The 13,185-nt window shown below is 54.3% G+C and overlaps 2 protein-coding genes across 15 annotated transcripts in view; one reads left to right on the plus strand and one right to left on the minus strand.

Moving 5' to 3' along the window:
• The window catches only part of ARHGAP1 (Rho GTPase activating protein 1), a 24,408-nt gene extending 17,837 nt beyond the window's left edge, over positions 1-6,571 (plus strand). For all 3 annotated transcript variants that reach the window (XM_017861999.1, XM_017861997.1, XM_017861998.1), the window contains 9 exons: positions 1,497-1,628; positions 2,294-2,380; positions 2,563-2,661; positions 2,922-3,029; positions 3,105-3,181; positions 3,386-3,463; positions 3,877-4,005; positions 4,187-4,290; positions 4,430-6,571. In XM_017861999.1, coding sequence (XP_017717488.1) covers positions 1,497-1,628; positions 2,294-2,380; positions 2,563-2,661; positions 2,922-3,029; positions 3,105-3,181; positions 3,386-3,463; positions 3,877-4,005; positions 4,187-4,290; positions 4,430-4,618 — 1,003 coding nt within the window. In that variant the 3' untranslated portion in view covers positions 4,619-6,571. The remainder of the gene's footprint in view (positions 1-1,496; positions 1,629-2,293; positions 2,381-2,562; positions 2,662-2,921; positions 3,030-3,104; positions 3,182-3,385; positions 3,464-3,876; positions 4,006-4,186; positions 4,291-4,429) is intronic.
• A 2,852-nt stretch (positions 6,572-9,423) lies between these two features.
• Positions 9,424-13,185, minus strand: part of ATG13 (autophagy related 13) — a 62,941-nt gene continuing 59,179 nt past the window's right edge. For 10 of the 12 annotated variants that reach the window (XM_017861996.1, XM_017861994.1, XM_017861992.1 and 7 more), the window contains one exon: positions 9,424-11,694. In XM_017861996.1, the coding sequence (XP_017717485.1) occupies positions 11,617-11,694 (78 nt within the window). In that variant the 3' untranslated portion in view covers positions 9,424-11,616. The remainder of the gene's footprint in view (positions 11,695-13,185) is intronic. The other 2 variants (XR_001883321.1, XR_001883320.1) reach the window with 2 other exon arrangements.

A 13,185-nucleotide genomic window follows, 5' to 3' on the forward strand; every position in this document is an offset into this window, starting at 1 on the left:
AAAAAAAAAAAAAAAAAAAAAAAAAAAAAAAAAAAAAAAAAAAAGGAAGAGGGCTTTACATGCACCCCCCTCCCTTTACCCAGTTCTTGTTCATTCCATCCATACCTCTCAGTGTGCTCAACACCAGGTGTGTATATGTTTGTGCTGAGCTCGTAGATAGTGTGTTATGAGCATAATAGGGAACCAGAGGAGTTGGGGCTCTTTGGTCCACTAAAGGCCCAGTGACTGGAGCAGGTGACTCTCTGGCCACCCCATCACCTCTCATGGGCACAGTGTTTTACCACCGGCGCTGGAGTTTGTGTGTAAAAGGCAAAGCTGTCCCGTGGTCAAGAATGCAGGCTTTCAACTGGGTGCAGTGACTCATGCCTATAATCCGCCAGCACTTTGGGAGGCTGAGGCAGGAGGATTACTTGAGGCCAGGAACTCAAGACCAGCCTGGGCAACATAGTGAGACCTGTCTCTACAAAATAAAAACTGAAAAAATGAGCTGGGGATGGTGGCTCACACCTGTGGTTCCTGCTACTCAGGAGGCTAAGGCAGGAGGAGAGCTTAAGTCTGGGAGGTCAAGGCTGCAGTGAGCTGTGATCATGCCACTGTGCCCCAGCCTGGATGACAGTAAGACCCTGTCTTAAAAAAAAAAAAAAAGCAGTCTTTGGTGTTAGACACTTCACTTCCAGGATCTACCACAAGCTGTGTGACCTTGGATCAGTACTTGACCTCTCTGGTCATTGCCTCCATTTGTAGGATGGGGATTACATCAGCCTCAGTTATAAGCAAGGTATGAGATAATGTATGTGAAGTGCTTGGCACACACTAAAAGCTTAATATTGATAAATGGTGACTATCATCATTATTATTGATTCAGGGAAATCCTGATTCAGGGGAAACATCATTCCCATTTTTACTGCAGGCCTAGGAGTACCCAGGTTAGGGTCCTGGTCTCCTGACATCTAGTTCCTGCTCAAGAGTGAGAACTGTTACTATTATTACTATTATTGAGACGGAGTTTCACTCTTGTTGCCCAGGCTGGAGTGCAGTACTACAATCTCTGCTCACTGAAACTTCCGCCTCCTGGGTTCAAGCGATTCTCCTGCCTCAGCCTCCCGAGTAGTTGGGATTACAGGCATGCACCACCATGCTTGGCTAATTTTTGCATTTTTAGTAGAGATGGGGTTTCTCCATGTTGGCCAGGCTGGTCTAGAACTCCTGACCTCAGGAGATCTGCCCACCTCGGCCTCCCAAAGTTAGGATTACAGGCGTGAGTCACAGCACCCAGCCCGAGAGCTGTTATTATTATTGTCATTCCTCCCCCCAGCCACTACCCTGGGTCTCCTCCACGGGAACCTGGCGACTGATTATGAGCCAGAACAGACTGTGCTGGGGTGGGCTGCGGGGAAGGGGCTGTGACATGGCGGGAGACCCCTGGGGCTGCTTTCTGTCTTCATGGGGCCGCCCCTATGCACAGGGCAGGCCTGAGCAGGGCTTTTCCCTGGAAGGTACCTGAAGCACACCCTGGACCAGTACGTGGAGAGTGACTACACGCTGCTGTATCTGCACCACGGCCTGACCAGTGACAACAAGCCCTCCCTCAGCTGGCTCCGTGACGCCTACCGGGAGTTTGACCGCAAGTGGGTTGGGGCATGGGGCCTGCACAGGCAGATCCAGAGGCAGTGGCTCTGCCAGCTTCCGGGCTGCCCTCCACTTGGGCACGAGCTTATTCCAAGGCAGGGGGTGGCTGGGGCTGCCATCTACGTCAACGAAAAGAATCTGCAGTCAGATCACCCTGGGCTTAAAGCCCAGTTTCTCAGCTTATTTGTACTCTGACCTCTTGTTTTACTTAACCTCTCTGAGCCTTCTGTTTTCTAATCTGTAAAATGGGACAGCGATGGCCCTTACCTCGCATGCTGGCCATGTGTGTTCAAATCAGAAAGTATGCACCGAGGCTGGGTGCAGTGGCTCACACCCGTAATCCCAGCACTTTGGGAGGCCGAGGCAGATGGATCACTTGAGGTCAGGAGTTCAAGACCAGCTTGGCCAACATTGTGAAACCTCGTCTCTACTAAATACAAAAATTAGCTAGGTGTAGTAGTGGATGCCTGTAATCCTGGCTACTCAGGAGGCTGAGGCAGGAGAATAACTTGAATCCGGGGGGTGGAGGCTGCAGTGAGCTGAGATCACACTCCAGCCTGGGTGAAGAAACTCTGTCTCAAAAAAAAAAAAGTATGCACCAGGACCCTAGCATGGTGCCTGTCCCACCACGCCTGCTCCTGAGTTGTCCCTTCTGCCTCTGCAGGTATAAGAAGAACATCAAGGCCTTGTACATCGTGCATCCGACCATGTTCATCAAAACTCTGCTCATCCTCTTCAAGCCCCTCATCAGGTGAGTGGCCATGGGCAGGGCCAGTGGTCCTCGCTTGCCTGGAACTCTGAAGCCGGGAGGCTGGGCAGCCCAGGGACCACCAGGTGCGGCTGGGTTTCGGTCTGAACTGGGTGGGTGTTGAGGGGAGAGTAGAGGCCACCGGAAGGGGTCCCCACAACCCAGGCCCTTTCCTCCACCAACAGCTTCAAGTTCGGGCAGAAGATCTTCTATGTGAATTACCTGAGTGAGCTGAGCGAGCACGTGAAGCTGGAGCAGCTGGGGATCCCTCGCCAAGTGCTCAAGTGAGGCGGGTCCGGCAGCCGGGCGCTCGTGAAGCCAGGGTCACGAGGACGCGTGTCCCGATTCAGAGACCGCGTGGGGCTTAGGCAGAGCAAGCCCGTGTCCCAACCTCTCCCAGGTCTTTGCTGCTGTGGAAAGCGGAGTTGTTAATGGAGATCGCATGAGACGATCCTCCTGACCCTGCGTGGTCAATGCTTGATTGAACTGGCAGAGCGACTCCAGAGCCAGGCAGGGCCTGACCCACCTCCCTCTACTCCTGCAGATATGACGACTTCCTCAAATCCACACAGAAGAGCCCCGCGACAGCCCCCAAGCCCATGCCCCCACGGCCCCCCCTGCCCAACCAGCAGTTTGGAGTCTCGCTGCAGCAGTGAGTATGAAAGGTGGCTGGGCCGTGGCAGGCGGGAAGGGCTGTAGGCCCGGCTCACCAGCCTTGTTCCCGCAGCCTCCAGGAGAAGAATCCAGAGCAGGAGCCCATTCCCATTGTGCTCAGGGAGACTGTTGCCTACTTACAGGCCCATGGTGAGTGCTGGGCCTGCCTCCTCACCAGCCAGGTCTCCTGGCTCCCCTCAGGAAGCTGGGGAAGCTGCTGGGCAGGGCAGAGGGAGGTCTTGCAAGCCTCAACGCCCCCACCCAGCCCTGCCTAGAACCCCAAGACAGAGAAGGGGCAGGGAATCCAACTGGTGCCCAGCGCTTGGAGGCTCACCAGGCCCTAATATTTCCCAGCTCTCACCACCGAGGGCATCTTCCGGAGGTCGGCCAACACCCAAGTGGTCCGGGAAGTGCAGCAGAAGTACAACATGGGTGAGCGGCCCTGGGCTGTGGCAGGGCCATGTGTGTATGTGACTGGTAGGGGCTTCTCTGCCCTCTGCTGCCCTGTAAATGAGGGCCTCAGAGTCTCTTCCTGCTGGAGGTTTCCGTGGCACTTGGTGTCATGTAAGTCCCCCTTCTGCCAGGCCGGCCGCCTTATCGGTTGGGCTCCCGGGTCCTGGGTACGGGCATATTCAGAGTTGAGGAATAATGGTGGGGTGTGCCAGGCCCCACTCCCCCCAGATGGCTGGAACCTGCATTCTCTGGTCACAGAAGAAGAGGGAGGCAGGTGTCAGAGGGGCTTGTGCAGGGTCCAAGGGGAGTCAGGCAGTGCGGCCCGCATTGTCTGCAGATGGGTGCTGCCCTTCAGGCTGTGCCGAGCTTCTCTCATGCTGCCCCCACCCCAGGGCTGCCTGTGGACTTCGACCAGTACAATGAGCTGCATCTGCCAGCAGTCATCCTCAAGACCTTCCTCCGGGAGCTTCCTGAGCCCCTGCTCACCTTTGACCTCTACCCCCATGTGGTGGGCTTCCTCAGTGAGTCCCCCTCTCTTCTGCTGGGCCTGGGGCTGGACTTAAGGCAGGTGCGCTGCAAGCTTTCGGGCCTAGGTGCCTCCCAGGGAAGGCTGCTGGGGGGGTCTCCCCTGTAGCCTGCGTCAGAGCGTCCTGAACCAGCCCAGCCCAGGGCCCCTATAACCTGGGCCCCCTTTCCTCATAGACATTGATGAGAGCCAGAGGGTGGCAGAGACGCTGCAGGTCCTCCAGACGCTGCCCGAGGAGAACTACCAGGTGCTTCGTTTCCTGACTGCTTTCCTGGTGCAGGTGAGACCGTGGACTTGGCCTCTGGGGTGAAGGAAGGGGGAAGGAGGAGCTGCCGCCTCCTCTGCGCCCTGGTTGTGGTTGCTGGGAGTGGGAGGCAGCATCTGTGGCTTTCTGCTGCAGTCCCTGATTCCTTCCACAGATTTCTGCACACAGTGACCAGAACAAAATGACCAACACTAACCTGGCTGTTGTCTTCGGCCCTAACCTGCTGTGGGCCAAGGATGCAGCCATTACCCTCAAGGCCATTAATCCCATCAACACCTTCACCAAGTTCCTTCTGGATCACCAAGGGGAGCTGTTCCCCAGCCCGGACCCCAGGGGGCTCTGAACCTGGCCCCTGCCCCACCAGACCCTTTTCTGGTAGCCCGGGTTTGGACTCTTCCCCCTGGCATCAGGGGCCATGAAGCCCCCTGGAGAGAGATGCTGGAGCCGCCCATCAGGCATGCTCTCCCCCACCTCTGTCCAGCCCGCCTCACAGCCCTGGCGGCCTCGCTCTTACCAGAAGACGTTTTTCTTCGCCTTACACTTCTCACTGCCTCTCTGGACACCTGGCTTTTGCTGGGCTCTCCAGAGCTGGGCTTGGCTCTTCTAACTGGAGAAGGACTGAGCCCCAGTAACCCTTTTCCTGCTTTTTCCTGCCTCTGTTTCCCTGGCAACTGTGGATGAATCAAATCACTGCTGGCTGGGCTGGTAGCAGGGGCCGGTGCTCCCCTCTGGATTGCTGGGAATGAGCAGCTGAGCTCCTTGGTGTGGACACCGCCCCAAGCTGAGGTGCCTCCCTGTCTGGTAGGCTGCCCTGCTTTGCAGAAGTCCCACTGCATGAAGGCCTGAGTGTAGGCACCCTTGCTCCTATACTGCCCCCAGCAGCTCAGTCTGGGGTATTTCCCCTGCTGAGGAGTGACAGGGCTGGAGCCTGTGTCTGCTTTCTGCCTCCTCCTCTTCCACACATCCTGGGTCAGCCTTTCCCAAGTGATACTGCCCCTGGGGTGTCCTAATCCCTTGGTTCTGCTGGGACTGGTAGCTTGGATCACAGTGCTCAGTCCCAGCATCCACTTGAAACCTCCCTCCACCTTCCCGCCTCTGAGCGCTACAGTGTGCGGTGGGATCAGTGACTGGCCGGGTCAGCCTCTCCCCTCCTGGCCTCTTTTCCCACACGGGCAGATCATCAGCCTTCAGGTTCTTGTGGACCTGTCTGTTGTGGAGTCACACTGGCCCCTGCCCCGGCCAGAGGTGACTCAGTGCCTTAGGATCTCTGTGGCTCCTTCCTCCAGCTGGGGGACTCTTAAAGGGGCTGGGGTAGAGGCTATGAGTGCCCATAGGAGGGGCAGAGATTGTGCTGATAGATCAGCCCAGGTAGGTGGGTTCTAGCAATTTCCCCAGGGGATTAAGGGGCTCTAGGGCCCCCTACTTTTTTTTTCTGAGATGGAGTCTCACTCTGTTGCCAGGCTGGAGTGCAGTGGCGCAATCTTGGCACACCTCCGCTTTCCGGGTTCAAGCGATTTCTCCTGCCTCAGCCTCCTGAATAGCTGGGACTATAGGTGCATGCCACCATGCCTGGCTAATTTTTGTATTTTTAGTAGAGACAGGGTTTGACCATGCTGTCCACGATGGTCTCGATCTCCTGACCTCGTGATCCACCCACCTCGGCCTCCCAGAGTGCTGGGATTACAGGCGTGAGCCACCGCGCCCGGCCAGCCCTGTTGTCTTTCAAAGAACCTCGACCCCAGTGATGGCTGATCTCACTCCCACTGTCTCATAGAATTACACTCCTTCCTGGGGACTCCTGTTCCTGCAGTCTTGTCCTTGGGGAGTACAGGGAAGTACCTGCAGTGACCCTGCCCCCACGACCTTGGCCAGGCAGGATAATTCCAGAGCCCATACTGTTGGAATCCTCACTGACCAGCCCAGCCCCATCCACAAACCAGGCTGGGCCTGGGTGTCACTTCGCTGGGCTCTCCCAAGACCATCGGCAGCACATTCAGCCCCCTGGGGCCTGGGCTTTTGCTGGTTCTCCATCAGTCCCTTGGTCTCTAGCCTCATCCAGGGCTGCTCTGCTCTCCGCCCTCCTTTGTGTATCAAGTGTCGCTCACAGCCCCATTCACTGGGGAGCCTTTAGGATCTATTTGGTCTTTCTCATGCCCCCACTGGTCTGTACCCCAGGGAAGGGGCGCTTGTACTGTGAATCCAGTGTTCACATTCACACTTAATGACTGCCTTGGCACCAATCATGTATTTCACCATTTGCACTTTTTGTATTTCAATAAAAATGGAGATGCAAAACGGCCCATCTGGATGTCGGGGAAATGAGTGGGGCGTAGAAGTTGGGAACTGGATGGGAAGTGTGGTACGGTAGAGGAAAAGGCACAGATGGGGCTTCAGGAAGTCCCCTCCCCAGTCCGTCTGCCGCTTCCTCATCCTGTGCACTCGAATGGTGATGAGGGCAGCTTCCTGACCAGCTTCTAGGCATGGAGTCCACGGCCACCTTCCCATTGTTTGTATCCCCAGCATTCCAGTGGGCCACCATGTGCTGCATCCTGTGACCAGGGCCTCTCTTCTTTTCCCAACTGGAATGTACCAGAAGTTTGAAGGAAGCTTAATCCAAGGCAAACGGGGAAGAAAAGTGGTGGGGACGGTGGTGGACAATGGTGTGGGATCTGGAGTCACACAAGAGTTTGAGTCCTCATTCCCTCACGTGCCAGCTGTCACTGCTAACAGTCATCATCACTGGCTCACCACCCCTGTGGCTGCTGCTTCATCAGAGGACGGTTCCTTTGAGGTTCAGAAATAATGCAGACACCCCAAGCACATGGCTCACACCTGTAATCCCGCCACTTTGGGAGGCAAAGACAGGAAGATTGCTTGGGCCCAGGAATTAGAGACTAGCCTGGACATAGATCTCATATAGTAAGATCCTGTCTCTACCAAAAAAAACATATATATATATATATTAGCCAAGCGTGCTGGCACATGCCTGTGGTTCCAGCTACTGAGGCGGCTGAGGTGGGAGGATTGCTTGAGCCCTGGAGGTCAAGGCTGCAGTGAGCCATGATTGCACCACTGCACTCCAGCCTGGGTGACAGAACGAAACCCTACCTAAAAAAAAAAATAATAATAAAATAAATGTAGACAGCATCTAACACCGCGAGTGTGCAGTGGTCATGGGTGAATGGTGTGATAGCCCCAGCCTCATGCAGCAGCTGGGAGAGGGTCCCTCAGCCCGAGCCCTCCCTTCCTGGCCATCCCTCAGCCTGAGGCCAGGCCATTTCCCCTGCCATGCCCACACAGAGGCTGTGACAGATCCAGTTCTCCAATCCTCTTTGAGCAGGTTTTGCTTTGCTTTAAAGGTTAAGATGGTTATTTACCGCATTTTTTTTTTTTTTTGAGAAGTTTGTTGGTGGGAGAGTAGGCTGGAATTTCACCTCCCACAGTGGTCAGGTTCCAGGTGTGTCTGCTGCTTGCTTGCTAGCTAATGGCCATCAGGAGGCTATAGCGGCCCCAGTTGGGCCTGCTTTTTCTCCTCCTTGCTTGTCTGGGCTGGGGGAGCAGCGCCAGAGCTGCAGGATCAGGTTGTGGTTACAGATGGTGGTTGGGCCTGAGCCCCAGGAAGCAAGTCCCATTCCACAATGCTGGCCTTCCTCCAGGCACTGGGGGCCTCCTCTCTCTCTGGATCTGCTCAGCTAGAGCTGGGTGACTGCAACAGAGAGGCAGTGACCCAGGGAAACAGGAGCGAGGAAACTGTTTACTTGGGTTGGGCTCCTGGCAGGGCCTCTGCTGAGTGACTCAAATGCCCATTTACCAAGGCCTTAGCAACGCTGGCCTCCGGGGTTGGAGTGTAGGGAGATGCTTTAAAGAGGTAGGACACCATTGCTGGGCATGGGGCAACTGAGAACTTTGTTATTGGGGGTTCCTGGTTGAAGGGCAAACACCAGGAACAGACTTTTCATCACTTCTGACTCAGGTATTGGGCAACTGTCCTGGTTGGCCACATGGTCAGTGTCACCTGGTTTACTAATAATCAGGAGTTCCCGGCTCCAGGAATAGGCTGGATTTGGACTTTTCTAACCAGCCCCCACCCCCCCCCACCTTTTTTTTTTGAGACAGAGTCTCACTCTGTCGCCCAGGCTGGGGTGCAGTGGCCGGATCTCAGCTCACTGCAAGCTCCGCCTCCCGGGTTTACGCCATTCTCCTGCCTCAGCCTCCCGAGTAGCTGGGAGTACAGGCGCCCGCCACCTCGCCTGGCTAGTTTTTTGTATTTTTTAGTAGAGACGGGGTTTCACCGTGTTAGCCAGGATGGTCTCGATCTCCTGACCTCGTGATCCGCCCATCTCGGCCTCCCAAAGTGCTGGGATTACAGGCTTGAGCCACCACACCCGGCCTAACCAGCCCTTTTTAATCCTGGGCCTGGCTTCAGCATGAAGGCGGGTGGGCAGCAACCCAGACAGCAGCTGTCCAGTTCTTGTCAGTTCTCTTTTGCCTCTAGAACCATCTCTACCTCTGGGACCTTGGCTCCACTAATTAGCTCCCTCCCCCAACTATGGGCACAAACTAGGAGAATTAGGAGGCGGGGCTGGCCCTGGCCAGGTTGAGAGGCCTGCAGCCCCACCCCCAGGAGCCAGACAGGACACATCCCCCCGGGGCTCTTCTACCCTTCCTGGCTTCTCATGGACTGCCAGTCAGATCAAGGCAGCTAACAAACTTGCATGGACCTTTAAATTCCTGCTACTTCTCTTCTGCTTGCTCAGCCACAAATCCCCCGGATGGCCTGAGAAGCCCTGCACTCCCTGCCTCCCACTGTTGTTTTTCCCTGCAGGGTGAGTTCTGTTACGTAAGAGCAATAAAGAGCTGATGACAGTGGCCTACATTTTATGGAGATTTTACTATGGGTGTATTTTAAATGCATTCTCTAACTGAATATTCAAATACAAGCCCCTGACAGGGGACCAGGGAAAGAGAAATTCTAAGAAGTTTCCTGACCCGTTTCCAGGGTATACAGCCGCTAAGTGGCCACACAGACACTGAGGTCTTTCTGCACTTTCCAATGCACCACTCTCCCTTTTCCCAGACCTGCACTGGGGCAGGGGTGGGGAGGAAGGGGTTACGACGTCTTCAGACAACCTGCAGGACAGGAGGCTGTGAAGTACAGAAAAAAATTTATTGGAAATCTCTTGAATACATTTTGAAGTGTAGCTCAGTATTTCCAAACAAAGTAGGTTGGAAAAGTTGGAGGAGGAGGGACTCTGCCACCTGGAGACAGACAGCTGGTCCCAGCCTTTCCCGGGGGTGCTGCAGGAGTCAGTCTAGGGCTTATTCCATTTATGGTAGGGCTGAGGGGCAAGGGCCGGCCTTAACAGTTGCTTTACTTCTCCCAGGCTCAGCCCAAAGTTATGGCTGAGACTCTTCACAGATGGAGCATTGGTGAAAGGCTGCTGCCACCTGCAGAGGCCAAAGATTGCTGCCTGGGACAATGGCTAGTAGGCCTTTCCATGCAAGGCCTTGGAAAGACAGCAGTGGCTAAAATATGGGGGCATTAATAACTTACCAGGGGCCTTCCCCCTTCTCAAAGCTGAGGCCTTGGTGATACACCTGGGCCTGGGTTCAGCAAGCCACGTGTGTGCTCTGGGCCAAAGACAGGAGGGCCAGTTGGCTGCTGCTGCTGCTGAGAACAGTTCTCCGTGGCAGCAGCAGCATGCAGAGCTTGGGTCCCCTCCAGAGCCTGCTCCAGTCCTCAGAGGTCAGCCTTGTAGGTGAGAACAGTGTCACATGCAGTTTACTAACAAGCAGTTGAGAGCCACCTGCTCCACTGAAGCACAGCTGCTGCCAGTGAGTGCCCCAGGTGGGCCAGGAGGAATGGAGTAAGCCTGTATCTCCCTGGCCAGGACTACCAGCAAGGCTGGGAAAGGACAGATGGTAGGTGGGTGAGGCTAGACACTGGACTTACTCAAGTAACAATACCTGAAGGGTTAAGTCAATCATATAGCCCAGCTTTGGTTTCTGAACCAGGAGCTAATCCAGTTGGTAAATCCCAGGGCAGTGTACAGACCCTGGGTTAGAGAGAGGTGTAGCTAGGCCCAAGCAGGAGAAGGAAAAGCTCCACAGGACAGCCCCAGGGATCAGGAACAAGTACTCCAGCAGTCAGGGAAACACACACAACATCCCCTAACCACCACATGTGGCCATCACATTTAGCACCCAGGACTTCCTGGCTGCCAGAATGGAGTCAGTCACTCTGCAGAAGCTGTGGGAGATATAAGGCTCTCACCAGGAATACGCAGCTGTCCAAGGTACAGCCTGTAGTCAGTTCCAGTGCAGCCACGCTGGGAGGTGACTTTGCCCCTGGCCGGCCCTCTTCTTGGATCTCACTGTCTGTATGGTGGGAAGGAAGATCCTCGCAGCAGCAGCCCGGATTCTCAAGAACCTCCAGAAGAGGTCTCCATCCCAGGAAGAGCCCTCCACCTTCTCCAAGTGAAAAACAACTCACCTCAAACATATTTTCTCTATAAAATATCTGGTTTCTCTGAAAGTAATAAATATTTACCATGTTCTATAACCAAGGAGCAGCAACGGGGGAAAAAGAGGAAGAGAACTTTGCTGTGACTCCAAGTGACAAAATCCTAGAGATTCGGGGTTCCATTTTTATCTCCTATGGAGCTGAGGACCTGAGCACGGGCAGCCACCAGGGCTGCTCAGACCCTCCCAACCTTCAGGGGTGGGAGTGGCTGGTTTTGGAGTTCTCATCTTGGGCAGGCAGGCCTGTCATATTGCCAGAAGTACAGGCATTGGGGCAAGAGAGGGAGGAAGAGGGGAAGAAGAGAGAAGGAAGTAAAGAGGACAATAAAGAGAGCCAAGGGACTCCTTCCTTCTTCCTCCTGGCACTGTCTCCTTCCTCTTTCTGCCTCCACACCAATCTCTTGGCCACCAGCTGGAATGTCAAATAGTGGATGGTAACAGCAGGCAGGGAAAGGGCCAGCTGCAAGGCAGACCCAGGCAGGAGGCCGGCAGCAGCAGGAACAGGATGACATCCTTGGGAAGCAGTTGGTGATGGGCGGGGCACACGTGGATGGCCCTGCTGAGGGCTTTTTCGTAGGAAGGGTCTTCCCATCTCCAAGGCTAGCACGTGAGTCTTCTCCAACTGGGCACTGGGCTTGACTGCCACCACGGAGTCTCCAGGAGGTCTAAGAGTAGGGACTTCTGGGTCCCCATGAGAGAAGCCAGCCTCCCTTCCACCTGGCTCAGAGCAGGATGAGGGGTGGGAGCAGCTAATGCATGGGAGGCTGCCTGTCCTCTGGGGCCACAAAAAGGGGGTGCTGCTGGGACTTGAGGATACTTTTACTGCAGGGTTTCCACAAAGGCATCAAACTCGCGGACATTCTTCTCATGCACAGCCAGCTTCTCTGGTAATGAGTCCTGTACCGGAAAGAGAAGGAAGAGCCATTTATTCAGGCAGGGCCTTGAAGAGGCAGCTAGCCCAGTCCCCAAAAGGGGAGGAAGCAAGCAAGACAAAGTTCAGCCCTAGCTGGGATGAGCAGGTGGGAGAACGCAGGGCAGCTGTGTACGCACAGGGTGGGGAAGGGTATATGTATCAGGGCTTTGTGGGGGATGCAGGGTTAATGGAACGGCCTTGGGAGTCCAAGTGGGTCGCACACTTAATGAAAGAGAAAAGGACCACAAGAGCGAGATGATCCAGAAATTAAACATGAAATATCCCTGGCACAGATCTGACTGACACTAGAATAAAACACCAAGTGTACAGCTCTACAAATTAAACAGAGTTTACAAAAGATTTCTTCGCACCCTTTGCTGGGCATCAGGACCCCCTGGGGGAACACGAACCAGGTGGCCCCGCTATACTCCCGAGATTCTGACACAGCAGCAGGTCTGTGGTAAGGCCTAGGAATCTGTATTTTTTTTTTTTTTTTTTTTGAGACAGAGTCTTGCTCTGTCACCCAGGCTGGAGTGCAGTGGTGCCATCTCAGCTCACTGCAACCTCTGCCTCCTGAGTTCAAGCAGTTCTCTGCCTCAGTCTCCCGAGTAGCTGGGATTACAGGCACCCGCCACCACGCCCAGCTTATTTTTTGTATTTTTAGTAGAGACGGGGTTTCACCATGTTGGCCAGGCGGGTCTTGAACTGATGTTGTGATCCACCCGCCTCGACCTCCCAAAGTGCTGGGATTACAGGCATGAGTCACTGTACCCGGCCAGAATCTGTTATCTTTACACCAGCTGAGGAAGGGGTGAGTTAGAGGAGGTTGAGAGAGAATGGTAAAGAAAGCAGCAGAGGAAAACAGACCTGTGAAAAGTTTAACTGTCCTAGAGTATGAACTATTAATAAAAATGTGTCTCTACTGATGACTAAATGAACAGAAGCTACATCTGCAGAGTTTCACCATCACAATTTCCTAACAGTAGGGGTTTAAACATGACCACAAGGGAGTCTGGGGAGTCTCTTGCCTCGGAGCTTATAATGTGGCCTGAACACACCAAGAACTGAGGGTGGTTTGGGTGCAGCTTCCTGAAAGGAGAGGGAGGCCTCAGAACTGGCTATGGCTGTGGCACCAGTTGAGAGAACTGGAGCCACACTTTATTCCAAGTGCATGTCATGATACCGGGGAGTTTGGTGGTTAAAAGGCTAAATTGAGGAGCCAGATCCTCTAAGATCAAACAAAGCTTTGTTTTGCCTGGGTCTGTGTGACCATGAGCAAGCTAATCATTGTTGGTTTTCTCATCTGTAAACTGGGATGAGAAAATTTACCTCTTACGACTGTTGAAGATTCATGTAAAACACTAAGAAAAATGCCTGGCACTCAAAAGCCTTGATTTTATTTTATTTTTTTGAGACAGAGTCTCACTCTGTCACCCAGGCTAGAGGCAGTGGCACAAACATGGCTCACTTCAGCA

This window comes from Rhinopithecus bieti, unplaced genomic scaffold (assembly GCF_001698545.2).
Source record: "Rhinopithecus bieti isolate Rb0 unplaced genomic scaffold, ASM169854v2 scaffold_61533, whole genome shotgun sequence".
In the NCBI taxonomy this organism is placed as follows: domain Eukaryota; kingdom Metazoa; phylum Chordata; class Mammalia; order Primates; family Cercopithecidae; genus Rhinopithecus; species Rhinopithecus bieti.